The following is a 27,251-nucleotide window of genomic DNA, read 5'->3' on the forward strand; positions in this document are numbered from 1 at the left end:
GCAGCACAGGCACCCTTGTGGGGCACATCCGCACAGCTCTTCTGCTGCAGAGTAAGTTCTCCTGTTTAGGCATGTTTGTCCATCTGGACGGTGTAAGTGGCACTTACACTGCTGCTGGGGTCATACTGCATCCTAACCCCTTTCAGTACCCCCTTCAGGAACGGGATACCCAGGGCTCAAATACACAATACGTTCCATAGGTGTTGCATCACGAGTGTGTGACTGGACTTGCAGTCAGACATACATTGGGGGATCTCACAGTAAACAGGGTTTGTTCACTTGACACAGCAAGGGAATGCTGCAGGGAGGGGAAGGCGCTTCCGGTTTCCTTCTCACTCTGTTTTCACCAATGGGTATGGCAGCTCTGAGGGCTTTCGCCCCTCTTCTCTGACACTTTTCATGACCCAACACGTGTTGGGCATATTTTGTTTTTGAGCCCTAACTTTCTTTGTTTCCGGGTCCACACACTGGAAGGGAAACACAAAAGGAAAAAATATCCAGTGCTGGTAAAACTCAGAAGTTTAAAAAAAAAAAAAACAGATGTAGAAGTTTTGATCTCATGTGATTTAGTTAGAAGAAATAAATGTGAGAAACTGCAAAAAAAGTTTGCTTCTCAAAAAGTGTCATACAAAAATTAGAAGCTGGAGTAAATTCTGTTAGCAAGAACATTCCACTTTAACATTGGTTAAATTTTCATGTAGCAAAATGAGCCTGTGCCACTATTTCATGAATAATTCTCATTCCCTTTGATTCCCCGCCCCCCGTTCCATTTCCATTTGATTTCATGTTCATTTAGAGTACAGTAGCTGCCTTTGGAAGATTCCTTCCCCAGCTCATATTTTCTCTGAATTTAAACAAAAAGGAGGGGGAAGAGAAGCAGGAAAGCAATCAAGTACATTGCTTCCATAACCATGGAACTACAGAATAATAGAATGGCATCAACAGGAATGTTGAATTCTAGTGCTACAGAAGTACATTCACTCAAGTTCCTATTTAACAGGATGAATGGAAAGAGATCTGAAAGAAAAGTGATAAACCACGAAACACATTCACATTCATTTCTAGTGCTCTCTTGAAAAATACATAATGCTGAAGCCTTGGTTTATACAAAACATGGCTCCTTTACTGTAATTACTCTTTTATCATTATAGCTAATTCTGAACAGGCCCCTAGAACAGGGGTCACAAAAATCCACATAGGGGGCCAGGCACACACAAGGGATTTTTCTACTAGGAAACTGCCAATCTGCAGAAAAATCTGAAATCTTCAAGAAAAATACAATGGAGTAAAACCCACAAATAACAGAAGAAACTAATGTGTTAACAAATGGATGCTCATTGGTATCTCATGAGGATATGTTCTGAGATCTTGATGGCCATTTTGAGGGTTGCTATGCTACAATGACACTGTTACTGAGTCTTCCATGCCTTTTTTTCAGTCAGTCAAAGAGGGGTGGTGGGGAGAGACTGGAAAAAGTAAGATATGGAAGGAAAGGGAGAAAGCAGGAAAAGGGGAAAGAAGATGCAGAACAGTAAAAGTAGTTAGGTAGGCAGGAGTTAGGTAGGCGGGGAGAAGAAAAGGGAAGAGGATGTAGGGGAGAAGGGAAAGCTGAAGATGGGGGACAGATGAAGATAGGTTGGCTGGGAATGGGCAGGGGGATAAGGAGACAGAAAAAGGGAAGAGGAAACAGTGTGGGGAGGGCAACAGAGGGGGAAAGTGAGATAGCTCACATAAGTCCTCATGGGTCCCACTTGTTTGAACAATTTATATACAGCATCTCCATGCCCAAGGCTGAAGATGATGAAACAACAACATTTTACAAAGATAAATATCAAACCAAAAAAGGGTCCATGATAAATGCGTAAATGTTAGCATAAAATTGAAAGCTAGCACAGGGGAGAAGACAAGCAAAAAGCAGCATAAAAGCAAAATTCTTTTTTTAAAAAAAGCTCAGGTTGATTCAGGGTTATGTCAAAGGAAAGGTCTTCCCCTAATGCTTAAAGATCAGGGCCAAATTAGACATTACGCCTTCTACAAGTCAGGTCATTTTTACAGATATAAGTGATCTCAATTATGCTCAGGGGTGCAGCGGAGGCCTTAAAAATATAACAAAAAAACAAAAAGTACATAGGTTTTTTGTTTGTTTGAGTGGTGGTTTTCTGTTTAGAAAATGAATATATATATATATATATATATATATATATATATATATATATATATATATATATATATATATATATATATATATATTAAAAGGAGTGCATCATAAGGGGAGAAGCTTCCCCATTCTCCTGTGCCAGCTGAAATGGCCTCGGGGGTCAGGTACTATTTGCTCTGCTGTGGGGCTCCACATTACTAGCCCTTGGGAATGTTCAATCCCAGTCATCACATCTGTCTGTAAAATGTGGCAGATATAACATCTAGTTTGGTCCACAGTCTTTGTGCCAAGCAAACCAATGCAGGAAGGGAATTTCCTAAGTGAAACACTGCAACAAAGCCCTGCTTCCTCTGCCTTATTTCTGACAGAGGAGGGGACATGCAGTAGGGTTTCACTAGCTGGTCTCAATGATGGGCAAACTTATATGGGGATTTACCTAAGAAAGCAATCCTAAGAAGATCTACTTGAAAAGTCAGTCCCGTTTTATTCACAGGAAAGAAGTCCAAAGAAAGTGTTCTTAGAATTGCAGCCTGCCACAGAAGCTGGTAAGTAATCCATAGATTGGGATAATCCTAGCTCCCAATTACCACAGTGTTCCACAGACTACATATGTCCAGCACACTCATAATGGTATTCTTCATGGATATTTGCTGCTGCTTCGACGCTGTTTTGCGTCGGAGGCAAATTTTGGTTATTCACTGCAGAGCCGTGTTTTCACCCACTGAGCAAAATAAGCCGGTTTAAAAGAGAGGCAATCCAAACCACTTCTGAGCCGTACTTTCCAGTAAAAGAGCGTTTTTTTGCTCGGATGCCCATGAAGAAATGTTTGCTTCGCTCCCCGGGACGTCTCCTTTCTCCTCCCCCAAGAACGGTGATTGGCTGGGGGAGTTGCCACTCTAACAGCATCGCACCGGCAGGAGGGAGACCCAGAGCAGACTGGCTGCCCCTCTTCAGAAGGGTGATGGGGGTTTTGCCGCTCTCAGGATTCCCCTCCCCAACACACACACACATAGGATCGCACCGGCAGGAGGGAGACCCAAAGCAGACTGGCTGCCCCTCTTCAGAAGGGTGACGGGAGTTTTGGCTTGGGTTTGCCGCTCTCATGGTCCCCCCCACCCAAACACACACACACACATAGGATCACACCGGCAGGAGGGAGACCCAAAGCAGACTGGCTGCCTCTCTTCAGAAGGGTGACGGGAGTTTTGGCTTGGATTTGCTGTTCTCATGGTCCCCCCCCCCACACACACACATAGGATCACACCGGCTGGAGGGAGACCCAGAGCAGACTGGCTGCCTCTCTTCAGAAGGGTGACGGGAGTTTTGGCTTGGATTTGCTGCTCTCATGGTCCCCCCCCACACATACACATAGGATCACACCGGCAGGAGGGAGACCCAAAGCAGACTGGCTGCCTCTCTTCAGAAGGGTGACGGGAGTTTTGGCTTGGATTTGCTGCTCTCATGGTCCCCCCCCCCCACACACACACATAGGATCACACCGGCTGGAGGGAGACCCAGAGCAGACTGGCTGCCTCTCTTCAGAAGGGTGACGGGAGTTTTGGCTTGGATTTGCTGCTCTCATGGTCCCCCCCCACACATACACATAGGATCACACCGGCAGGAGGGAGACCCAAAGCAGACTGGCTGCCTCTCTTCAGAAGGGTGACGGGAGTTTTGGCTTGGATTTGCTGCTCTCATGGTCCCCCCCACACACACACACATAGGATCACACCGGCTGGAGGGAGACCCAGAGCAGACTGGCTGCCTCTCTTCAGAAGGGTGACGGGAGTTTTGGCTTGGATTTGCTGCTCTTGGGATGCCCCCCCGCCCAACACACACACACAGGATCATGGGAAGAGTGGGCGGGATTAGGCGGATTTGGAGCGGTGAGTCATGAGCGGCAGCAGACGTAAGCAGCGCAGAGAAGTGCGCTGTTTCTCCCGTGAAAAATTGGGATGGGGGGAGAATCTGCACTGCCATGAAGAAGCTATTTAAATCAGTTTATTATTTGCTCCGGTTCGAAACCGAAGCAAAATCCACCGTGAAGAATACCCCATATTTTCTGACTCCTATTGATGGTATGATTTCATAATTACACTGGTTCATAGGGCCATTTGTTAATCCTGAAAACCATGCCCATGATTAGGGTTGCCAGGTCCCTCTTCACTACTGGCAGGAGGTTTTTTGGGTGGAGCCTGAGGAGGGGAGTGACTTCAATGCCACAGAGTCCAATTGACAAAGTGGCCATTTTCTCCAGGTGAACTGATCTCTATCGGCTGGAGATCAGTTGTAATAGTAGGAGATCTCCAGCTAGTACCTGGAGGTTGGCAACCCAACCCATGATCATGATGGGGGGGGAAATACCAAATATATGTTGAATAATCATCTCACTTTTTTGATGCTCACTTTAAGCAGCCCATTTTAGCTGATTTGCTAACCTCTACTTCTTTTCTAGGATGCTTAATGAAGTTCTCGTTGATGTTAAAAAAGGGCAGTGGAAAATTCATGGAAAGTGGGCTATCAATGGCTACTACTCATGGTGGATACCTACTCCCTTTGTACCAGAGGCAGTATGCCTCTTTACATCAGTTGCTGGGGAGCATGGAGGATGCTGTTGCAGTCATCCTGTTTGAGGGCTTCCTAGAGGCCTCTGGTCAGCCACTGTGTGAACAGGATGTTGAACTATACGGGTCTTTAGTCTAATACAGTATGGTTGTTAGGAGTGGTGGACTCTAATCTGGAGAACCGGGTTTGATTCCCCACTCCTCCACATGAAGCCAGCTGGGTGACCTTGGGCTAGTCACGGTTCTCTTAGAGCTCTCTCAGCCTCACCTACCTCAAAAGGTGTCTGTTGTGGGGAGAGGAAGGGAAAGAGATTGTAAGCCATTTTGATTATTCTTAAAAGGTAGAGAAAATCGGCATATAAAAACCAACTCTCCTTCTTCTTAATGTCTTGTTCAACATTGATGGCAATAATTTTACTTTCTTGTCAACTCTGGATATGAATTGGGTTGTTTTCTACAGTACATGCTGGCGGGCACAAGTTTGCATATCTATGCCTACAAGAGTGGAAATGTTAAAGCAAAGGCCAGGTTTTTTGGGGAGGGGAAGTAACAGCTCAGGAGTTTAACCCGTCAGGCATAAGGCTACACAAGCATTATGGAGTCATAGTGTATTCAAAAATGTGAGATGTCTGTTACCTCTTCAGTATCTTGAAGAGTATCACTGTAATCAGCATTACAGCCTTATGGTCAGACTCAATAATAGCCCCGTTCATCTTCCGTGCCGCAGAAGCTGGCACAAGGCCATGCCATCTCCTGGAATATTCTTTTGTCAGAGCTGATGCAGGTCTCAGTGGCACAGAAGACAGACACATTTTATTATATTACCCTTGTTATTTAAAAAAAAAAGAATAAAAGGAAAGAGCCAAGAAGCTTAAGGGGAAGCAAGTTAGCTATTATCATATCGAGATTCACTTTGCTCTTTTATATACAATGCTCCATTTGCTTAATGCTTCTGCTATCATAGCATAGCAATTGCTAACTCTACCTTTAAATTCCTTGCTTGCCCGCTAGTCACACATTTAAGGGAATACAGGACAAAAAAGCTGAATATATTTATGCATAAATGCATTTGCTCAAGGGCCTACTGTACAATTCTTGCATGCTCCGAACTTCCTACAAAATTCCAGGAGTAGCTTTCTCTTCTGTCACTACTTTTCTGTTGTAGATCCACAGCATTACTATTTTTAGATAAGCTATTGTGTAAACTATTTTATCTGTACTCAGGTGCCTTCTTAAAGATATAATATAATTTCATCAACTATTTAAACAGCCCAAGAACAGTTTAGGGGGAAAAATCTCAAGGAATTGTATTGAGAACAGTGTGGTTTGGAAGATAAGGGTTTTGTGTTGTTAGGTAGTTGAGTAAACATACTGTGAAACATAAAGCTGTATACTTGCAACCATAAACAGTCAAAATATAATAGTAATAATCATACCAATAACAACCTACCTATACAGAGTAACAATATTTAAAACAAAACAAAACATGGGAAAAGATTTATGTCAGAATGGCCTGAATATCTTAGCAATCTGTTTTACTCCGATGGTGATTGTTTTTTATTTCTTCATCAGCAATGGAGAAATGGAGATCATGTGAAGAAAAATCATGGCAGTGAAAGTCCATATGACAAGAGCAGTTTTTTGAGTTAATTTTTTTTTTTTAGGATAAATTTGGATAGTCAACATGTAATGGTTTGTTTTTCAGGGAAGCCACATTTTTTTGTCACTCACTAAAAGCATGGCCTTTTCTTCAGAAGCTGATGAAATGCCAGATCCTTCTGTTAAATAAATTTTGTGAAGGTATCAATTCTCCATTTTTGTATTACACTACACTATGCAGTGATTGCCCTGACCTGGGTGGCCCAGGCTTAGCCTCATCTAACCAGATCGTGGAAAGTAAGGAGGGTTGGCCCTGGTTAGTACTTGGATGGGAGACAACCAAGGAAGCAGGAAATGGCAAACCATCTCTGTTCATTTTTTGCCTTGAAAACCCTATGGGGCACCCATAAGTCGTCTCTGACTTGATGGCACTTTCCATCACCATTCAGTGAGGCTGCTACAAATTAGCCTGCACTGTGGGTAGATTCAGGAGAGACAAAAAGCAGCATTTCTTTACTAACTTTATCAGTAAATTATGGAATTCACCTTTGTAACTTTTTTTTAATTACAAAGTTTCACGGAAGAAAGGTCTATCAATGGACACAAGACATAGCAAGCCAAATAGACTTTTCATGATTAATGGTTGCTTGCTGGATCTTAGGAATAAACCAAACAGCCTGGAACAATGTACTCTGCCTGCAGTCTTTCCATTGCATATTGTTTCCCACTAATGGTGACAGAATATTTGACAGGATAGATCTTGTTCTGACCCAGCAAGGTTCTTACCGGGACAGTGATCTTTGAATATGTTTAGTTCTTATGAATTTATTCTAAAATGTGCTGTGGAGACTTTCCATGGTGGAGGTTTTGATGCTGCTGCTGCTTGGTGAAAAAGGAAACAATCTTACAATACAATCCTACACAGAGTTACTCCAGTCTAAGCCCATTGAAATTAATGAGCATAGACTGGAGTAACTAACTCTCTTTAGGATTGCACTGTTAATTAGTTCACCTTTAATTAACAACAGCAGTGTAGTTTTGCTGCAAAAGACATTTAGGACTAACATATTTATGTGATAAAATTACATATTACAGTAACAGCACATCAGAGAGAAGAACATGCATTTAACGACGGCTGAAGATTTTGTGGTCTTGTTCCCATATCACACAATCAATTAACTCCAAGAAATCTCTGCTCAGTAACTAATTGTTGGTTTTTATGTTGTTGTTGTTGTTGTTGTTTTTAAAAAAAACATGATATAACACAGTCTTTGTATTAGCTCCAATCTATTTGTCTGCCTCTGCTGTTGTAATAATAATAAAATGTATTATCATGTAGTGATGCCATGCTGGTGTCACTCTTGGTATGCCCCAAACTAAGTACTGTTAAGATGGTGCATTGATCGTGTAATCCTGAAGGGGGGGGTGAAGCACCATAGGAGCAGGTAACCCCAACCGGCGTCCATGCCACTTTGTGCCGTGATAAAGTGGCACGCACCTTGGCATGGGGGCACTTCAAGTTTTATTTCGATACAATATCAGCTCTGAATAAAATCAAATTTGGGTTTAAAATAATAAAATAATAAAAGTTGATGATTCTGGGAAGGATGATGTGAAGACGAGGAGGAAAGATCTTCTATGGGGAAGGGTTTTCAAGTAGCCGTTTACAAATCCCACTAGACTGGAGGCAAAATTTGGCTACTTGAATGGTTGTCTCCCGAGAGGAGTCTTCTAAGAGAAGGGAAACTTTAGCTTCTTTCGATCTCCCAGGAAAGGATGTCAATATGGGCAGAATGTAAAAAGGTAAAGGTCCCCTGTGCAAGCACCGGGTCATTCCTGACCCATGGGGTGATGTCACATCCTGACATTTACTAGGCAGACTTTGTTTACGGGGTGGTTTGCCAGTGCCTTCCCCAGCCATCTTCCCTTTACCCCCAGCAAGCTGGGTACTAATTTTATCGACCTCGGAAGGATGGAAGGCTGAGTCAACGTTGAGCCAGCTACCTGAAACTGACTCCAGTCGGGATCGAACTCAGGTCATGAGCAGAGCTTGGAATGCAGTACTGCAGCTTACCACTCTGCACCACAGGGCTCCTTGTGGAGAATGTACTGCGATCTTATGTCGTTGTAGAAGGGACACTGCAGCAGAACATGTTCTATTGTTTCCACTTTCTAATGGGGGCACTTACACCAGCACCAGTGAGTGATGCAGCAGCGCCAGAATGAACAGATTGAGATTGCAAATATGATGAGGAAACTGTAAAGTATCTGATTTTCCTTTGACAAAACAGTGCGCCTGACGTGTTCTTCTCAAATTTTATATGGCTCACCTCTAGATGATCTGTTAAGTAACCAGTCTCTGCTTACCCAGCTGACAACTTAATCAATTTTCTCCTAATGACATCTTCTTGTTATCATGGCCAGTCTGGAATTTGTGACATAGCAGAAGTGTGGGGACAGTGTAAATTAAACACAATTTGTAACTGAAGACACCCAAGGATCATACTACTCACATTCATATTCTATTCACTTATTTCCAATTTAAATGAAATAAAAAAGGAGGTATAAATAATTTCTGCTATTCAGGCACATCAAAAGCCATTTCTTGCCAGTTTTAGGGTCCATCTCATGGAAAGCAACATGTCTCATTTTCATAGCAAACATGTGCATTATAACATAAAATTTATATTGGTTATTGCCTCATACTTCATGCTACTATAATAAGCTTTAAGTTTACATCCCGAAAGATGACTTGTTATAATAACTAGTGTATTCTTGTTGACTGGAAATCAAGGAGTGTTGCACATTACAAGTATTCTGCCAGACACCTGGCCAGTACAACAGCTAACCCAGACTTTTATTTTGTATGGAAAAAGTGGTTTCTAGACCTTATTGCAGCTAGAGTGTAATTATCGTGCATCTCAGTATAGTCCCATATTCCTGAGACAACAATATTGTTACCTATTCACAGAAGATTTGTGAAGATTGATGAGGGTGTCAGTCTTAAGAGGGAACCCTTGAAATGTAACTATGTCCTTGGTCATGGCTAGCAAATTAGAATAAGTTTTGCAGCCATATATAAATATTTATGCCATTATCTTTAACAAATCTCTGCAATTATGGCAACCAGTGCAGGTATTGCTGTATTTTCTTGAAATGCTCTGATTTATCAAGAAGTTGATAATACCTTCATAGGAGTTAGAGAAGGGGATGCTGATTCTGTAAACTTAGGCAGATCACGAGAGGGAGGGCAGGAAGGGTTGCGTCATTGCTTGGCTCTTTCTTATATGCCCAGGGAAATGCCAATCGCCACTTTGGGGTCAGGAAGCAATCTTCCTCCAGGCTAGCTTGGCCAGGGATCCTGGAGGGTTTTTTTGCCATCTTCTGGGCATGGAGCAGGGGTCACTGAAGGTGTGTTTGGGGGGGGGGTAGTTGTGAATTTCCTGTAGGGAGTTGGACTAGATGACCCTGAAGGTCCTTTCTGACTCTGTGATTCTAGGGAGAGAAAAACACTTCAGCTGAATGTATATGACAAAGGGGGATAAATGTCTACATAATTAGTCTTGAAAACTATCTATTCACCATGCTTTTATACAATGGCGTCTTTTTCACACTTGCCAAAAGAGACCTATTTACCCTTCCCATACAGCTGGTTGGAAAATGCTAATGTTTATTAACTTTCAGTCTCTCTTCCTGATTATGGCCGAAACACTCTGTGCATTCCTGTCTCTTCAAAGCTGAGAACTAGGCAAAAACACATATTCTACTTCAATTCACAGTGGAAATATTAATGCTTGAGTCTGCTTAATATTGCATACTTAAGAATATGTAATTAATCTCAATATAAAATAATTCACTACTGGTAAAATTAACTGAAGCAAATATCGTGGCATGAAGCAGATATCCCTTTGTCCCTAACCTCTTCTGGTGCACAAATTGCGCCATTTTAGCAATATCTAGGATGTAGCCAGGCCTGCTATCTTCTAAACACCTATAATTGCAAACAGAGAAAAAGAAAAAAAAAACCTCTTACAATGACAGAAAGTAAAATACTGGCAGCAGACCAACATAGACGGCTAAGCTAAGAAAAGGCATCTAGCAGGTTTTTTGTTTGTTTGTTTGTGCTAGTCAGTATCTACTGCAGCGAGAAAAGCAGCTGGAGGAAAGTGATTTGGAAGGGCAAGATGGGACGGCAGGCCTGCTTCTGCTATTTCTCTACTCAGTTTGGCAGCCCCCCATGGCTGCTTTTCATTTAAAGAAAAAACACAGTGGGATATCATTCATGCATATCCCATCAGCTGCCCTTCTGGGAAGCCAAGAAACCACCAAACTCTGAAAGCAGGACATCTGGACCAAGCTTCTGCAAAATGGGGTTCTAAAAAACCCCTGTGGATTAAGGCATTATCAGAACCTAATCTGCAACAAGTTCTTGTACTTAATGTGACTAAACAAGTCCAAGCCAAACAAAAGAAAAACTACTACATTCACCATGCATTTGGGGGCTCATGGCCAACCAGAGCTCAAGAGGTTTTAAAACAACAACAACAACAATAATAACGAGGAGGAGGAGGAGGATACTCTTGGCACGATTAAAATTAATTTACTAAGACACTGGCCGTTTACGCATGGCCATTTGTCCTGGTGTGCGGATTATTTTGTGCTTCGGAAATAGTGCACTTTCCCCCAAAACCTGCCCGCACGAGGGAAAAGGTATGCATGGCTGGAGCCGCCGCTGCTCTGCTCTCCTCCACCCAGGCAGAGCAGAGATGAGGGGAAGCTGGGGGGGGGGAGGTTGCTGCAGCTGGGTGGAGGTGAGAGGAAGCCAGAGTGGGGGGGAGAGGGAGAGAGAGGGGGCCACGGGGTTGGGGGTTGCCAGGCTTCTTCCAGTAAGGGAGCCTACCTGGATGCTCAATGCTCAGGGAAGCTCTCAAGGTGGCAGCGGTCTTTAAATTTAGATTGCTGCAATCCAGCACTTTGCAGACCTGGGGAAGTTCCAGTATTGGGTGGGTCGATCACGCAGGCCGTGTGGAGCCTCAGTAGATTCACCATAAGCCAGGGAGTTTACCAGGATAAACGGCCAAGCGTAAATGGCCACTGTCACATACAATTTGTGGTGCTGCTATTTGGTGAATATGGGCCAGATAGGATGTGAAGACCAATTCACAGCTGGGAGCATAGAAGAGAAGAAGAGCACGCCTTTCTTCCAAACCAGTATGGCTGACCTGCTGCTCCCATGAGTGCTTTGAAAATAAGGCATGGTGATATCAAATATAATATCAAATGGGACCAAATCCAAAGTATGTAGGCTTCATTTGCATGGCCATTTCCCAGATAAAAGCTGGGAACTGAGAGAGTGATCTGAGCCTGTCTGTTCCACATGTGGCACCATGGAACATTATACCATAGCACAGTCAGCCCCTGGCATCGGTGGTAAGGAAGGCACACTAGGTCAGTAAGGAAGTAAGGCCCCCTCTTGCTCTTTCCCTCGTTCCTCACAATATGTAGGGTTTTACAACATCCCATCTGGACCTTTGTTGCACTCAGTAAGAAGGTACCCCTTTATCAATTCCAGGATGAGTCACAAAGTTATAAGCTGCTTCAAAAAATATAATTTTTCCTATATAGAGGCAAAGAAATGACATATCTACCTAGATTGTGATGTGTTAAAACTGCATGACTGTAAAAATGGGAAAGGATGTAGGAGCCCCGTGGCACAGAATGGTAAGCTGCAGTACTGCAGTCCAAGCTCTGCTCACGACCTGAGTTCGATCCCGACGGAAGTTGGTTTCAGGTAGCCGGCTCAAGGTTGACTCAGCCTTCCATCCTTCCAAGGTCGGTGAAATGAGTACCCAGCTTGCTGGGGGTAAAGGGAAGATGACTGGGGAAGGCACTGGCAAACCACCCCGTAAACAAAGTCTGCCTAGTAAACATCGGGATGTGAAGTCACCCCATGGGTCAGGAATGAACCGGTGCTTGCACAGGGGACCTTTACCTTTACCTTTTAAGAAATATGTCCTATGATAAGTAATTTCAGATGGGCAATCATGTTAATCTGTAGCAACAAAATGATACAGGGTTCCAATGGTAACCTTATAAACTAGCAACATTTCTTGCTGAGTAAGCCTTCTTGAGTCACAACTCACTTCATCAGATGCATGAACAGTTCAACCAACTCAAAAGCTGCAGCTTACAAAAAGTTGTGTGTATGGAAAAGAGATGTTCCAAAGAGAAGCCAATTTAAACCAATACACATTCAAAAGTGATTCAGATAGATGGCCCTCCTGGCTGAACCTGACCCGAAGGCTAGCGTTCTCATGAAGTTGGATAATCAGAGCCAACAAGCTGGCCCATTGAGGCATGGTTATGCCCCTGCAATGCTAATGAGATCGAGTCAATCGAACATATATTATTGAATTGTGAATTTTTCATTAGGAATCACCTAATTCTACCTTTGCTGGCCAGGTTTCATTAGTTATTTTAGATATGCTAGCATTTCAATGGCAAATTTTTGGCTCAAAGATAAGAACATCACTGTCTCATACACAGTGGCGCAGTTCTGTTACATTGCCATCAGAATATGGAGATCATTGTTGGCACGAGAGACAGCCCAATAAATGTTGGGGTAATTGGATTGCATTACTGCAATTGGTATGCTAGTCATTGACTCTAGCTGAAGACCACTCCTAACCGCTAATCAACAGAAAACAGGTCTAGTATAGGCTATTATTTATTTATTTAGACTTTTCTTATGCTTCCTCTCCAAGAGAACTTGCCCAAGGGGACTTACAAAATAAAACATAATGAAAACCTAAGACATTAGAAACCCTTAATTAAACTCCATCATTAAAAACACAGCCAGGACATTGAGCAGCTTAACATGGGTTTTACAGATTTCAGGTGAAAAGCAGACTATACGTATGGTGTTAACAGATCAACTGCTGAATTAAAGATCTGGGTGAACAGAAATATTTTGACCTGGTGCCTAAGAGAAAGCAACGTAGGCACCAGGCGAACCTCACAGGAAAGGGCATTCCATAAGCAAAATGCCACTACTGACAAACCCCTAACCCTACCAAACCTCTGACGGCAGGGGCATGGAGAGCAAGGCTTGAGAGGAAGATCTTAGCTGGTGGGCTGGGGACTATGGGTGAATGGAGTCCTTTAAATCCACTTTGAAACAAATGGGCAGCCAGGGCAGAGTAAAAGCAGAGAGGAGCATGCCCAATTAATTAGGTGCTATGGAACACAGGCAGGATGCTGCTGCAGTCATCTTGTTTGTGGGCTTCCTAGAGGCACCTGGTTAGCCACTGTGTGAACAGACAGCTGGACTTGATGGACCTTGGTCTGATCCAGCATGGCTTTTCTTATGTTCTTATGTATAGCGGAACTAATTAACACCAGAAAGGAGTGGGAAGGCGCAGATCTGTTTAAAGAGCCCCCCTCGTGCCTTCACGGGGCTTCCCTGAAGCTGGGCGGGGGGCGCTTTAAACAGATCTGCGCCTCCCAGCGCGCCCCCAGCGCCTTCACAGGGCTTCCCTGATCTGTTTAAATTCGGCTGGGTCTGGGCGGCGCCCAGCAGTTCAAAGACCCGGCCGAATTTACCCCCGAACTCCGGATCTCGCGCCGAATTTCGTGGATCCGAAGAGGGGGAGTTCGGACTTCAGCACGTCCCGAATTTAAAAGGGCCGAATTTTGCCGAAGCCGAACTTTACCGAATTTTTTTTCAACAGCCCTAAACACAATGCCCTAGAAGATGTTTGCCCACTGCCAGTCCACAACTCTTGACACTAGTTCCTGTCATACCTGATTCAAATATTAATATGACAGCTGACTGAGTTAGAAATGTTTAAAAAGGTGAACACTTAGGGTTGCCAACCTGGAGATATCCTGCTATTACAATTGATCTCCACATGACCAGGGTCAGTTGCCATGGAGAAAATGGCAGCTTTGGAAGATGGGCTTTATGGCATTATACCCAGCTGAGGCCTCTCTCCTCCACAAATCCTTCTCTCCACAGGATCCACCCCCATAATCTCCTGGTATTTCCCAACCCAGAGTTGGCAACCCTATGAACACTGTACATAAACCAGAATTTATAAGTATTTATCCTACTAATCTCTCTGTATTCATCCCTAGCTGTCACATATTTCTAAAAATCAGATAATGATTTTTCCAGATGTACGTGGGGGAGACGGTAGAACTGCAGAAAGTATAAATGTCAGAGCATTATAGTCAAAATTATATCCACCTCCTACAGTGGGACCAGAGTGAATCTAAGCTTTGGCCTTTGTGTAACTGGACAGGGCAGTCTAGATATTTTTGCAGATCAATAATAATCCACACAAATCTATCTTCAGAATGTAATTGGTGAATCTTTTAATGCCTCCAGGAATCTCACAATTTATTTTGCTCTGCATTTGTTATGTGTTGCTAATTGCAAGTAGCAAGGACACTATGGTAGGATGACACTGGAGGAAATGAGCAGCATTCAGCACCATCCTGTTCCACAAAATATACTGTACTCACTTTCCACCAAAATGCATTTACTGGGTTGGATCCAGCCAGCTTTTCTGATGTTTTTTTGGCCACCAAAAAAACAGCTCATAGGATCTGTATGTACTAAAGCCATGTTGGGTGGGGGCCATATTAAGGAGGTGAATTGGATGCGACTGCATGAAAAAGCTGGCTGGATCTAACTCAGTAGTTACTGCTACTAGACACCTATTGCCCTATCTTATTTCTGGCATTGATCCTCCAGTATACTAAATGCTATATTCTATCAAGGAGCATACAACTATGCACCAAACTGGAGCTTGGAGTGGGATTTTTCCTCCACTCTAACAGCAACCTCTGCTTCCTCCTACCTTTGCACTGCAACTGGCAAGCATGCTGGCCCCTACTGAAAATGCTGAGCTGGCTGCAACTTTGTCCTCCCCTCTGTGCCTCAGGTGTGCTTTCTCAGTGGCTCAGGGCCGTGGCTCAGTGATACAGCATCTGCTTGGCACGCAGAAGGTCCCAGGTTCCATCCCCGGCACCTCCAGTTAAAGGGACTAGGCAAGTAGGTGATGTGAAAGACCTCATCCTGAGACCCTGGAGAGCTTCTGCCGGTCTGAGTCGACAATACTGACTTTGATGGAACAAGGGTCTGATTCAGTATAAGGTAGCTTCATGTGTTCATGTGCCTCTTCCGCTGTTTAAGTTTCACTTGTGTGATCAAAGTTCACATGGCACCTTTTTTTAAAAAATAAAAAAGAGTTGCCAAACTGCTCAGGGGTAGGGGGACAGATCGCAAACTCAGAGTTAATTAAGACTGCACATGGTTAGCATCTGAATCCATAGAACTGGCTTTCTCTGAGCTCAACCCTCAGAAAAGAAGAGGTACATGACAGATAACATGCTGAGTGAACTTCCAGAGTGCAGCGGTAATTATTTTTAGATGTAGAAGCATGTACCCTAGCAAGTCATCATGTATGTCCAATATGGTCTGTTCAGAAAAAAGTCTATCACACACCTTTTAAAGTAGTTTTCCTCATTCAGATAGTTGGAAGCACTGGGGGTGGGGGGGAATCAGTATTCCTAACTTTGGCTGTAATTACATCACAGCATTCAGGTAAGAACATAAGAAAAGCCATGCTGGATCAGACCAAGGCCCATCAAGTCCAGAAGTCTGTTCACACAGTGGCCAACCAGGTGCTTCTTGGAAGCTCCCAGACTACTGCAGCAGCACCTAACATAATAAGCTTGCTCCACTGATACTAGAAAGAATAGGTATGCATCATGACTAGTATTCATTTTGACTAGTCCATTTTGATTGGATAGCCCTATGCTCCATGAGTATGCCCACTCCCCTCTTAAAGCCTTCCAAGTCGGCAGCCCTCACCACATTCTGGTGTGTCCATTTATATCAATGTTCTTTGGGAGATTTATACATATGCCACACAGAACACAGTGGCTTACAAAAGCAAGAAAAGGTGCTTCATCTAGCACATCTAGCCTGCTAGACATAAGCTTATTTTCTTTACAACTCCCAGTCTCTGTCTTCTTCAAAAACAAGCAATATAGATTTAAAAAAATTCAAGCTGACTTTTCTCCATCTAGTTCAAATTGTACCCTTTCACTGTCTCCTGCCACAAAGTGCGATCTTGCCACAGTGTCAGAGCGGAGACTATACTAGCTGACTACTGATAAAGATATGGCACTAAAGAGGCAATTAAAACAACTACTCACATCTTGTGCAAATATTCTCTCCCTCACCCTCTGATACTCCTCTTCTCTCTCTTCAATTGATTTACTTCGTCTGTCATCTCTAAATGGATGAATTCTGTTTTGCTGAGCATGAAAAAAACCAGGAGGATTACATAAGTTGAGCTGCTAAAAACTGCAGTTAAATAACTGTCAGCGGAGAATAATAAATGTTCACTTAAACAAATGAGGCATGAAAATGAGAGTGTTGTCCTATTCCTAAGGTGACATGTAAATCATGGCATTCTGTACTTGATAGCATTAAAATGCACGATGCTGGAAGTGTCTAGTTTAAATGGGTCTTTTTAGTCACCTGTGATTGTATGAAGTTGCCTTACAGAGTGAGACCTTAAGAGCACATTCCTGGGGGGGGGGAAGTAATTTGGAGGCAGCGTGATCCCGCGCCAGCTTAAGTGCCCACTTATCTTTGAATAAGGGGCACTTATGCTGGCGTGGGGGGCATTCCCGTCAGTACCTGGGCGCTGTGGAGATGCACAGGGCTCCCCTGCCAGCACAGCCTCTCTGGGAACTAAATCCCGGAAGAGAATGGCAGTACTGGCATGGGGGGGGGGGGCAGTCCCGGGGCATTCCTGGGGTGGAGCTGACTTTAGTCAGTTTCCTAACCCCTTCCAGCTTGGGAATACCCCTCACTGCTGCAGTGGGGCTACAGCACCTTTTTTTGGTGTTGCAGCTGTGCTGTCTCAGTGGGGGAATTTTCCTCATTTTTGCCTTTTTTATTTTTTAAAAAAGGCTTTTTTAATTCTCCGTGGCAGCCAGGAAGACCCTGAGAAGGCAGCGTGGCTGCGCCGCTCCCGGCTGCCACAGACCCACCCACCCCCACCCCAGGAATGGGCTGTTAGTCTATCTGTTGCTGGCTCTTGCTAGCAATCTCAACCCAAAACCTTGCTGGAAATTGAACCTTTGATTGTTATCTTCATGCAAAGCTTGTGGTCAACCACCTAGCTATGGCCTCCATGTGTGGGGGAGGAGGTGGAGTCAGGAGAGTAGGCGTTTTTTAGAGGGGGGTTGGTTAAAATTCACAGAATTTTAAAATGCTTGTCCCTTACATCCAGGTTGTCCTGCACCTGGGCTTGTCAAGGTGTTATGCACAGATCAAAGATCACACATCACAAAGGAGCTAAAGGGAAGAAAGGATCTGCCCAACTTTCCTGTGAAATACTGAGATACTAATGGTATATCTGATAATGAAGTGAACAGAGAGACTCTGTAAAATGAAGTGGAACTAAAAACTGGGGGAGAGAGCCTTAAAAGATTCAAATATGAGGAAAACTGCTTTTGAGAATATTCTGCACAAGAGTTTTAATTCTTTCAGGAGTGACATCTAGGCTATTACTACAGACAAGAGGCAAAATACAGACTTCTAATGTTTCACACAGTCCAGAAAGCAGCAAAACACGCACTAAGGTGAACACACATGAAGATGCCTTATACTGAATCAGACCCTTGGTCCATCAAGGTCAGTATTGCCTACTCAGGCTGGCTGCAGTTCTCCAAGGTCCCAGACAAAGGTCTTTCACATCACTGACTGCTTGGTCCTTTTAACTGGGGATGCCGGAGACTTAACCTGGGACCTTCTGCGTACCAAGCAGATACTCTGCCACTGAGCCACAGCCCCTCCCCTAAGGTGCTTAATGGGGGGAAAAAACTACTATACAACGCTTTCTATTTGCAGCTAGCCTCTAGCTTTATCAGCACTATGTTTTGTACACACTCCTTAATCAGGTCCTTCCTCATATTCTTGACAACCTAAACTTTTCTGTTTTTGAAAGTCAGCTGGGATGCCAAGTGCCTAGGAAAACATCTAATGGCAGTAGAAGAAAAGGGTGTGCATGAGTGCGTGTGGATAAAATAGTCTCTTACTAAACATATGAACCAGTGAGGCACTCTGGTGTAGAGAGACTCACTAGAATGCATCACAGTGCCAAAATCCCAGGTGAAAATATACACATTATCTTACCTTCAGGAATTTTCTTACAAAAGCTCTTCCAGAACCAAAAGAAATATTTTTTTCAAGTTCTTTTCCTTATTTTTGAATGACTGCATGTATTTTAGTGGATTTAAAAACATTCTTTGAAGCAAAATGTTTGATTTCAACAGTCCCCCCCCCCTTAGGCTGTTAACTTAGCCAGCTCCTGACACATTCCTATATTGGCATGTTTCATGTTGATAGCTTTAATAATGCAGAACTACATGACAAGCAGCACACAGAGGGGACAGGGTTCGGGCACATGCAAGCAAAAAAAAACAAGCCAGTTATGTGAACAATTAAACATGGTGGTGGCAATGGAAACTGAAATTTTCGGACATTTTTCCCTGTGCAAACTCACTTGTGGATAACAGAAAAATCAGTTTGGCCTCATTGTAATATTTCCCCCATTTATGTTTATGATTAGTGTGTGTTAGTCTGCAACCAGCTTAGTAGATCAGTGGAAGTTGGTCTAAGTGTCCATAGAGTCACAAAAGACATTTGCAAAAACAAACTAAGAAAAAAGTAGCAGAAAAGAATTTCCCCACAGCTCAGGAGCCTTTTGAACATTCCAACTCGCCCTTCGACATGCAGCATTTCCTGCGCCAAGCAAAACTGCTCATGCAAAACTGCCACTGCTGAAACAAACAAGCTTGCGGCTTGATGCTGTCCACTGAACGCCGAAAACTGGGGAGCGAGAGCAGGAGGGGGAGAAGGAGCAGGAAGGGAAGCAGCAGGAGCAGCGGTAGCAGCAACAGAACGACATCAACAACATTGGCCAGCCCACTTCCAAAAAAACAACAATAACAAAGTTCAGCAACTCTCGAACCGAGAACCAACCTGATTGTCTTCTTTATCAATACTAGAGTTATCTCGCTTCAAGATAAATCGCTTCTGGGATTCTTCACCTTTTTCATCTTTTAAATGTTCAGAAAACCTTTGCTCTGGTCTGCCAGCAAAGTAAAACATATCAATAAAAAAATATTTTTCCCCCTTTTGTTTTTGTTTTTAAGTTGTCAGTATTCTTTTCTTGGTGTGTGTGTGGGGGTGTATTTAAAGGCAAAATAAGACCGCTGTTCTTGGTTGCTGATGTAGGCACTGAGGTATGGTATCTGGTCTAAGGCTGAAATTATTGTCATAAATACCTTTTGTTGTCATGCAGGTGGCAAGTTGAATTTGAATGATTGGTCATTGTGGTGAAGGGTTTCTTCACAATGACCGAGGGATGAGAAAGCAACGTAAGGTTAGACTAATTTGCTTTTCCAGCCATTTTGATCTGCAGCAATGCTGCACTTTAGTAATACTTAAACAGACTGATCAGCAAGCTATATGGGAGTCTTTTTTTTGGAACCTTTCACTCAAACTACAGTGAATTGGTAACTGTGGGGGAAGGTTGTAGTGGTATTTGCTTTAAACAAATAATTACCCAGCAGAAGGTAAATTGGGAAAAAAATATTTCAAAATTGTCACAGAGTATCGATTTTCCAATTGATTTAAAACCCATCCAGATGGTTATTAAATGGGCAGACTTTGCTGACGGACGACTTCACATTTCTAGGGTTCAGAGGCTGAGATAAATTGCTTGGTACTCTTCTATGACCTTGTTTGAAAAGGATGTAGAGAAAAGTGTCTCTTTACAATGAGCTAACAATTGATATAATTGCAAGCTTGGGGAACATTTTAATCTCCAGGACACAGTGCATTTTAGGCTGTTATTAACATCCCAGATTTTGTGCTCTCTCTGCCAAAGCTTCATTAAGCAGCGAGTTGGTTCAAAAAGTACAGAATCACATGTTGTCGCATAATGTCTGCTTTGTTAATTCAAGCGCATTCATAAATTGGAAAGGGGGAAAAGTGTGAACAGAAGGGTTCTTTTCTCTACTCGGCATACATGTGTTACTTCCACAAGCATTCACAGGAGACAGACAGGATTGTCAAGGGAAGCACTGAGAACCTGAGGATCATATGGAGCACAGTAACACGTTCAATCTGTGCGCAAAAAACCCTGTCAACATGAATAGCTTGAGAGAAGTGAAAACGGGAGTAACTGTGTTTGAAATATCTTTGCCAAAATATGAAAACTTAAATCTCACAACTTTAAAAGAAAAGTCTTCCTTTCTCCTCCATTTAACACACATGATTGAATGGTAATTCCAAGGCAGACAGAGTACGATACTTTGCACTGAAGCAGAATATCCTCTCCCCCTCCCCAGTTGTTTTCCCCATAATCTGTATTAGAGCAGGGATAATAATATTAGAGCAGGGATAATAATAATAATAAACTAGCTATCTTTTGCTTATGCAAATCCTTACAGTGCCACTTACACCAACTCACTATACAAATAAATAGCGTTATTACTAACAACCATCACAACTGCTCACCATTCCACAAATCCTATGAGTTTAGGACCACCATAATGAAGACAAATGCAAACTGAAATAATTTAACACACACCCTTTTGACTTCTTAATTAAATCAGCCCATAATTCATAGGCTGTGTCCAAACCTTAGCATCTTGTCCTGCACAACTACTGCTCATAGCAATTCACTACCGATGTACATTAATAAGTATGCTTGATGCTATACTCAAAACGTATTTAACACCCACTTGTGTGTGTGTGTAAAGTGCCGTCAAGTCGCAGCCGACTTATGGCGACCCCTTTTTGGGGTTTTCATGGCAAGAGACTAACAGAGGTGGTTTGCCAGTGCCTTCCTCTGCACAGCAACACTGGTATTCCTTGGTGGTCTCCCATCCAGGTCAGGGTTAACTCCCACTTGTATCTATCCTCAATCAGAGCAGCCTCTCACCTGCATTTACATTTTTGCTTGTGCTTCGGTTTTGTCAAAGAACGTTACAGCACACTGTTGTTAAAACACCAATGGCCAACTTCCACTATGAAAACAACCTCCAACTGTTTAATGGAAGCAATGGATACAAAAGCCAGCCTCTAATAAGGAATATGAATTGGATCTAAAGTTTCTGTACCCTTGACAGGGGAGTCCTTTTGCCTTTCTGAAGCAGCAGATCCAAATGCCTCATAAGATGCTAGCATTTAGTTCTGTATGGGTGTGAAAATTGGACAATGAAGAAAGCTGACAGGAAGAAAGTAGATTTCTTTGCAATGTGGTGTTAGAGGAGAGTTTTATGGATACCGTGGACCACCAGAAGACAAATGAGTGGGTTCTAGATCAAATCAACCCTGAACTGTCCCTAGAAACTAAAATGACTAAACGAAGGCTATCGTACTTTGGTCACATTATGAGAAGACAAGAGTCACTCAAAAAGACAAGAATGCTAGGAAAAGTTGAAGGCAGCAGGAAAAGAGGAAGACCCAACATGAGATCGACTGACTCAATCAAGGAAACCACGGTCCTCAGTTTGCAAGACCTGAGCAAGGCTTTTAACGATAGGACATTTGGAGGACTGATTCATAGGGTTTCCATGAATCAGAAGCGACTTGACAGCAGTTAACACACACGCATTTAGTCATGACTCCTCCAAAGAGCTCCTGGAAAGTGCAATATTGTATAGTCATCTCACTCCTGGACCTGACTCACCTATATGAACTTACCTGGCAAAATTGGTTGTTAGGCTTACTTGCATTGGACTCTCTCTACATGAGCCTCCAAACTCCAGTGCAAAAGGGGAAATGTCACCGAAATCCAAAGAGATTTCTGTTCTGGCCCTACCCTGCAGTACTTGCCACAAGCTCCTACGTGTTATTTTAAAAAGTTCAGAATCTGTTACTGTTTATTATTACATTTTGCCATTACAGAGGACAACAATAAGAGCCCTCAAAACACTATCATCAGTATAACCAGCAATTTATTCAACAAACTGAGTGGTTGACTTCAACAAGGTATTTAACCGGGCCACCTTAGAAATATACAGCATTTGCTTTCATACAGGCACATACTTTCAAAATTTGCAAATGAACCCACTGTATGCAAGCAAATGCAGACCCCATGGCATCCTGTGTGTGTGTTAAGTGTCGTCAAGTTGCTTCTGACTCATGGTGGCCCTGTGAATCAATGTCCTCCAAAACGTCCTGTCGTTAACTGCCTTGCTCAGGTCTTGCAAACTGAGGGCTTCCTTTGTAGGGTTGAACCATCTCATGTTGGGTCGTCGTCTTTCCCTGCTGCATCCTACCTAGCACAAAATCATGTCCACTATAACTCATTCATTGGAGCTTCAACCGCACCTTGCCTGAGATTTGCATTTCACATTTTGTGCTATCCTTTCTGGAGTTGGGGGTGATTTCAAATGTTCGCTTTTAACAAAATGCTTCCTGGAAAAAAAATTCTGCATTTGTTTTCAGTTTTGTCCTATCTTAGGAGGACTGTCATTTATATTTCAAAGCATGTATTTGGTTATGATTCATCACATCTGACAACACTGCAAAGTCACTGGCATGCATGAAATATTAAAATGTACACGTGACTGTGCTTTCCTGTAAGTCTGAATCTTGTGCAAAAACAAAGCAGATTCAGACAGAGAAACTGATCCGTATTTGCAGCATAATGAAATGGTCGGATCCTGTGCAGCACTACACTGCTCCATTTCGGGATGCAAGTAAGAAATGCCAGTTTTAATTCTCCTTTCTTAAGAGAGATTGCAGAATATATTACTCAGAATGAAGTGGCAGGCAGCAGTTTTGACTATAACATTTCCAGCCACACGCCAGCTGTTACATTTTTAATGCCCCTCCACGTGAAAAGTTGCTTTGGAGAAAAAGCTACACTTGCAGTGTTCCCCTAAGCACAGTTGTACCCCTCAATTGGCTTAGCAAGGTGTAGCTCTACCAGGATTGCCATCTCCGTGTTGGGAAATACCTGGAGATTTTGGGTGTGGAGTCTGAGGAGGGCAGGGTTTGGAGAGATGAGGGTCTTCAATGCCATAGAGTCCAATTGCCAAAGTGGCCATTTTCTCCAGAGGAACTGTTTTATATCATATGGAGATCAGTTGTAATAGTGGGAAATCTCCAGCCACCACCTGGAGGTTGGCAACCCTAAGCTCTACGTAGGACGGCACTGCAAATCTTTCTTCACAATGTACAGTTTTTCTGCTTAAGAACATAAGAACAGCCTGCTGGATCAGACCAGTGGTCCATCTAATCCAACATCCTGTTTCACACAGTGGCCAACCAGTTGCCCTGGAGGGCCAAACAAATGGTATAGAGGCCAAGGCCTTCCCCTTGATGCTGCCTCCTAGTAATGCTATTTTCTGCATGTGGAAGTTCCCTGGTCACTGTGTCTAGTGGCCACTGAATCTCCCTAACCCCCCTCCATGCATCTGTCTAATCCCCCCTTCTAAAGGAATATATGCTCACAGCCATGGCTACATTCTGTGTGCTTGCAGCTTATGTAAGGGAGCATTCAAAGATATATCCTGCTGTTTACAGCTTGTTGTGGTGAAGTCCTCACTCTTATCACCTCATTCTGTACTAATGCATAGACAGAGTCTAAAATTCTCCCCCGAATCCTCTAGATTAACGAGGCAATAATGAGTGATTCTGTTGCACAGGAGATAGGTTTTATTTTTAGCTGCTTGACCTTCACATCTGTCTATTACAGCATGTAAACAAAAAAATCACTTCCACTCTAAGGAACAGGTCTGTCTAAACACCAAACAAAAGACTTTCTGTAGGAATTTAGTAGTTGGAGAAACTAGTACATTGCTGTATTTTAAAACAAAACATAACTAAATCCCTGCCCTAAATTTCTAACTAGGCTCAAATTAAAATTGTGTAGCATATGAGGAATTTCAAATATACATCACCACTTGAAATACTTCTGTTTACACAGCACCTTTAGGAACCTACACACGTAGAGTTTCCAATATTCTAACGACAATTGTAAAACTACCAATCCAGAGGGACTGTTCCATGAGTGGAAACTAGCTTATATGTATGAAGTGCCTCCTCCCCAGCCGGTAAACGTGTATGTAAAGAAGTCAGACTACCTCAACACTTTTCCTATGCTCGTATAGATATCTGCGCCTCTATGGATTTCATTCAGTACAACTGCTTGTGTAAAAGTTTGCACATCATGTGTAGAAAAGCATCTGGAATTTATAAAAATCAGTATTTGGTAGAACTAACCTAATTATGTAAAGCTTGCATATATGGTTTTAAGTTTTCATTTAATACAGAGGCTCTCAAACCTGGCCTTAATGAGCCAGCTATATGAGCCGCTCGGATTGTAACAAATAATATTCCCATTGCATATTATTTATTTTATTCAACATCTGATGATTTACAGGTGAAGCACATAAACTGAACACTACTTGAAAAGTATTTTTATGGTGCTTTGAAATGATATAAAAGCTGGACCTGTGATGTTTGCTCTGTGATATTTGCTTCACACATGCAAACTATCCCTTGTAGCTACTGTCATCAAGAGACAAATGTGCCTGTGAAATTCACCCTAAGGCAAATCAAGGACAAACTGTTCTTCAGTAGAACAGAAATTCACAGAAAGGGAAGCCATGTTTAAATTCCCTAGGGAAAGATTCTATGGAAGCAAGAAGCTTGCAGGTAAAATCCAGATGTTTTGCCCATTGATGAGATCAACACAAGACACCTTCCATTGTGTATTGCACTGACTAGGGGGGAAAAGCATTAACACAAAGAGTGGAATCTGACAACCATGACCCATGCTGTAGCCTTTGAAAAACATAGCATGCAACAGTTTCAACCACCTGAACAGCTCCTGGCCATTCTCAGCCCTCTCTTTCCTGGATGCTAAAGTCAATGCAAATGGTGGTAGTGCATGCATGTCGTACAGCTAGAGGTCACAGACAACAACTTCACTCTCCATGTAATCAAAGGTACTGTACACTATGCTTCTAAGCTGCCATCTTGTAGATAATGGTTGATCATTTCTATGAGCTGTCCTGGCCAGAGCAACAAACATAACAAGGGCGTGACTGGAAGGCTCAGGATGAGATGTGATTCCCACTAGCAAGGGAACCTCACAACTGTAGAGCCACTGTTTGAATGTGTGCTTTGAATTCTAGTGTTAATGAAAGTGAAACTTAGGTCAGGGGGTAGCAGGGGAAGAATGCAGTTTTTACAGCCTCAGGAGTCCTTACGGGTCCCCCTCTTGTACATTAAAATTTTTTAATCTGTTTGTATAAATCAGTTTACTATTACTAAAGGCTGAAGAAAAAATCAGGAAGATGCAATAAAAGAATGTATGTGTGTGAAGTGCCATCAAGTCACAGCTGACTGATGACAATCCAATAGGGTTTTCAAGACAAGAGACTAACAGAGGTGGTTTGCCTTCCTCTGGATAGCAACCCTGGTCTTCCTTGATGATCTCCCATCCAAAAACTAACCAGGGCCAACCCTGGTTAGCTTCTGAGATCTGACGATATCAGGCTAGCCTGGACCATCCAGGTCAGGGCAATAATGAATACATTTATCAATTTTAGAAAAAAATAATGTACTATTCCAGGAGAATCAGCAGTTAAAACGGATGGAACTTAGAGATATTGTGAAGGAAAAGCTGCATGTAGCAAGAGTAGAGACATGAGAGGGCAAAAGAAATAGATCAAAAATAGCTCCAATACTGACAGCAGATTGAATGTTAGAATCATCCAAACAGTGCGATAAAGAAGACAGAGGCAAAGACATTTAGGAAGAAACGACAATTCAGTTTCCTGCTCACTGATGTTCCATGTATGGCTAGATAATGCTATGAGCAAATAGCCATTAGGTACCAATTTGAAGAACAGAAGGTATGGAACAATATGGAATGAGAAATGGAACAGAAACTGAGATCATTTTTATAAATCATGATCAAATTAAAGAAATAAGGGAAGGAAATCTATAAAGAAAACAGATTTGCGGAACAGAGACCAGAAGCGGACTGAAAAGGTCAAAAAGAGATAACTGAAAGGTATGATTGGTAACAAACAAAAAAAAGTTGCTCCAGGAATTATCAAAGAGACGAGAGCAGAAAAACAAGAGCTATAAAGCAATAAACAATCCCAATATTACCTTTTAATAAAACAGACTGTAGGACATCTAAGAACAGATGGAAAAGAAAGATTAAGAAAATAGATTAAGATTAAAAGAAATGGAGGTGACAAATTTAAAAAGATAGGCAAGGGCCAACAGGATAGGTTGTTGATGGCATTTATGTATATTTTGTGATTTTATTGTTGATCTCCGCCCTGAGTCTGGGAGGGAGGGTTAGAAATATAATAAATAATAATAATAAATAATAAAACTAGACATTCTAACAGCTAAAAATGATAAGAGAAATTCCCTAGAGAATTGTTATACAGGTGTTTCCTGTGTGACCATCAGAAAAGAACTGAGTGTGAAACCTCTCCTCTCAAGGCATACATAGAGGGACATCACACTCCCTCTGAGATCCAGTTCTGTGGCTAGAGCTCTAGAACTTTCTGTAATTCCCTTCTGCACTGACAAAGACTGAGCAGAGAACACAAAGTAAAAGAAATGACAACATGGCCTGGTGACAGAGAAGAGTTTTTCTAAAATTCAAACTACATCATTCTTATAGATCATTCTAATCCATTGGCTTCAAGGAGATAGATGAAACTGAACTGAGGAAAGAAACTCCCCCCACCCCAAATCCCCACATTTAGAATTTTCGGATCATATATCTCTTCCTTCCTTACATGCACACAGCCACACACCCTATTTATCCAGAAAAAAAGAAAGTTGCTTC

At 42.6% G+C, this 27,251-nt stretch overlaps 1 protein-coding gene across 4 annotated transcripts in view; it reads right to left on the reverse strand.

The window, feature by feature from the left end:
• Positions 1-27,251, reverse strand: part of ARPP21 (cAMP regulated phosphoprotein 21) — a 156,092-nt gene that overhangs the window by 97,577 nt on the left and 31,264 nt on the right. For 2 of the 4 annotated variants that reach the window (XM_056856987.1, XM_056856988.1), the window contains 2 exons: positions 19,391-19,499; positions 16,549-16,650 (listed from right to left, as the gene is read on the reverse strand). In XM_056856987.1, coding sequence (XP_056712965.1) covers positions 16,549-16,650; positions 19,391-19,499 — 211 coding nt within the window. The remainder of the gene's footprint in view (positions 1-16,548; positions 16,651-19,390; positions 19,500-27,251) is intronic. The other 2 variants (XM_056856990.1, XM_056856989.1) reach the window with 1 other exon arrangement.

The sequence above is a fragment of the Euleptes europaea genome, chromosome 11 (genome assembly GCF_029931775.1).
Source record: "Euleptes europaea isolate rEulEur1 chromosome 11, rEulEur1.hap1, whole genome shotgun sequence".
NCBI classification, from domain to species: Eukaryota; Metazoa; Chordata; class Lepidosauria; order Squamata; family Sphaerodactylidae; genus Euleptes; species Euleptes europaea.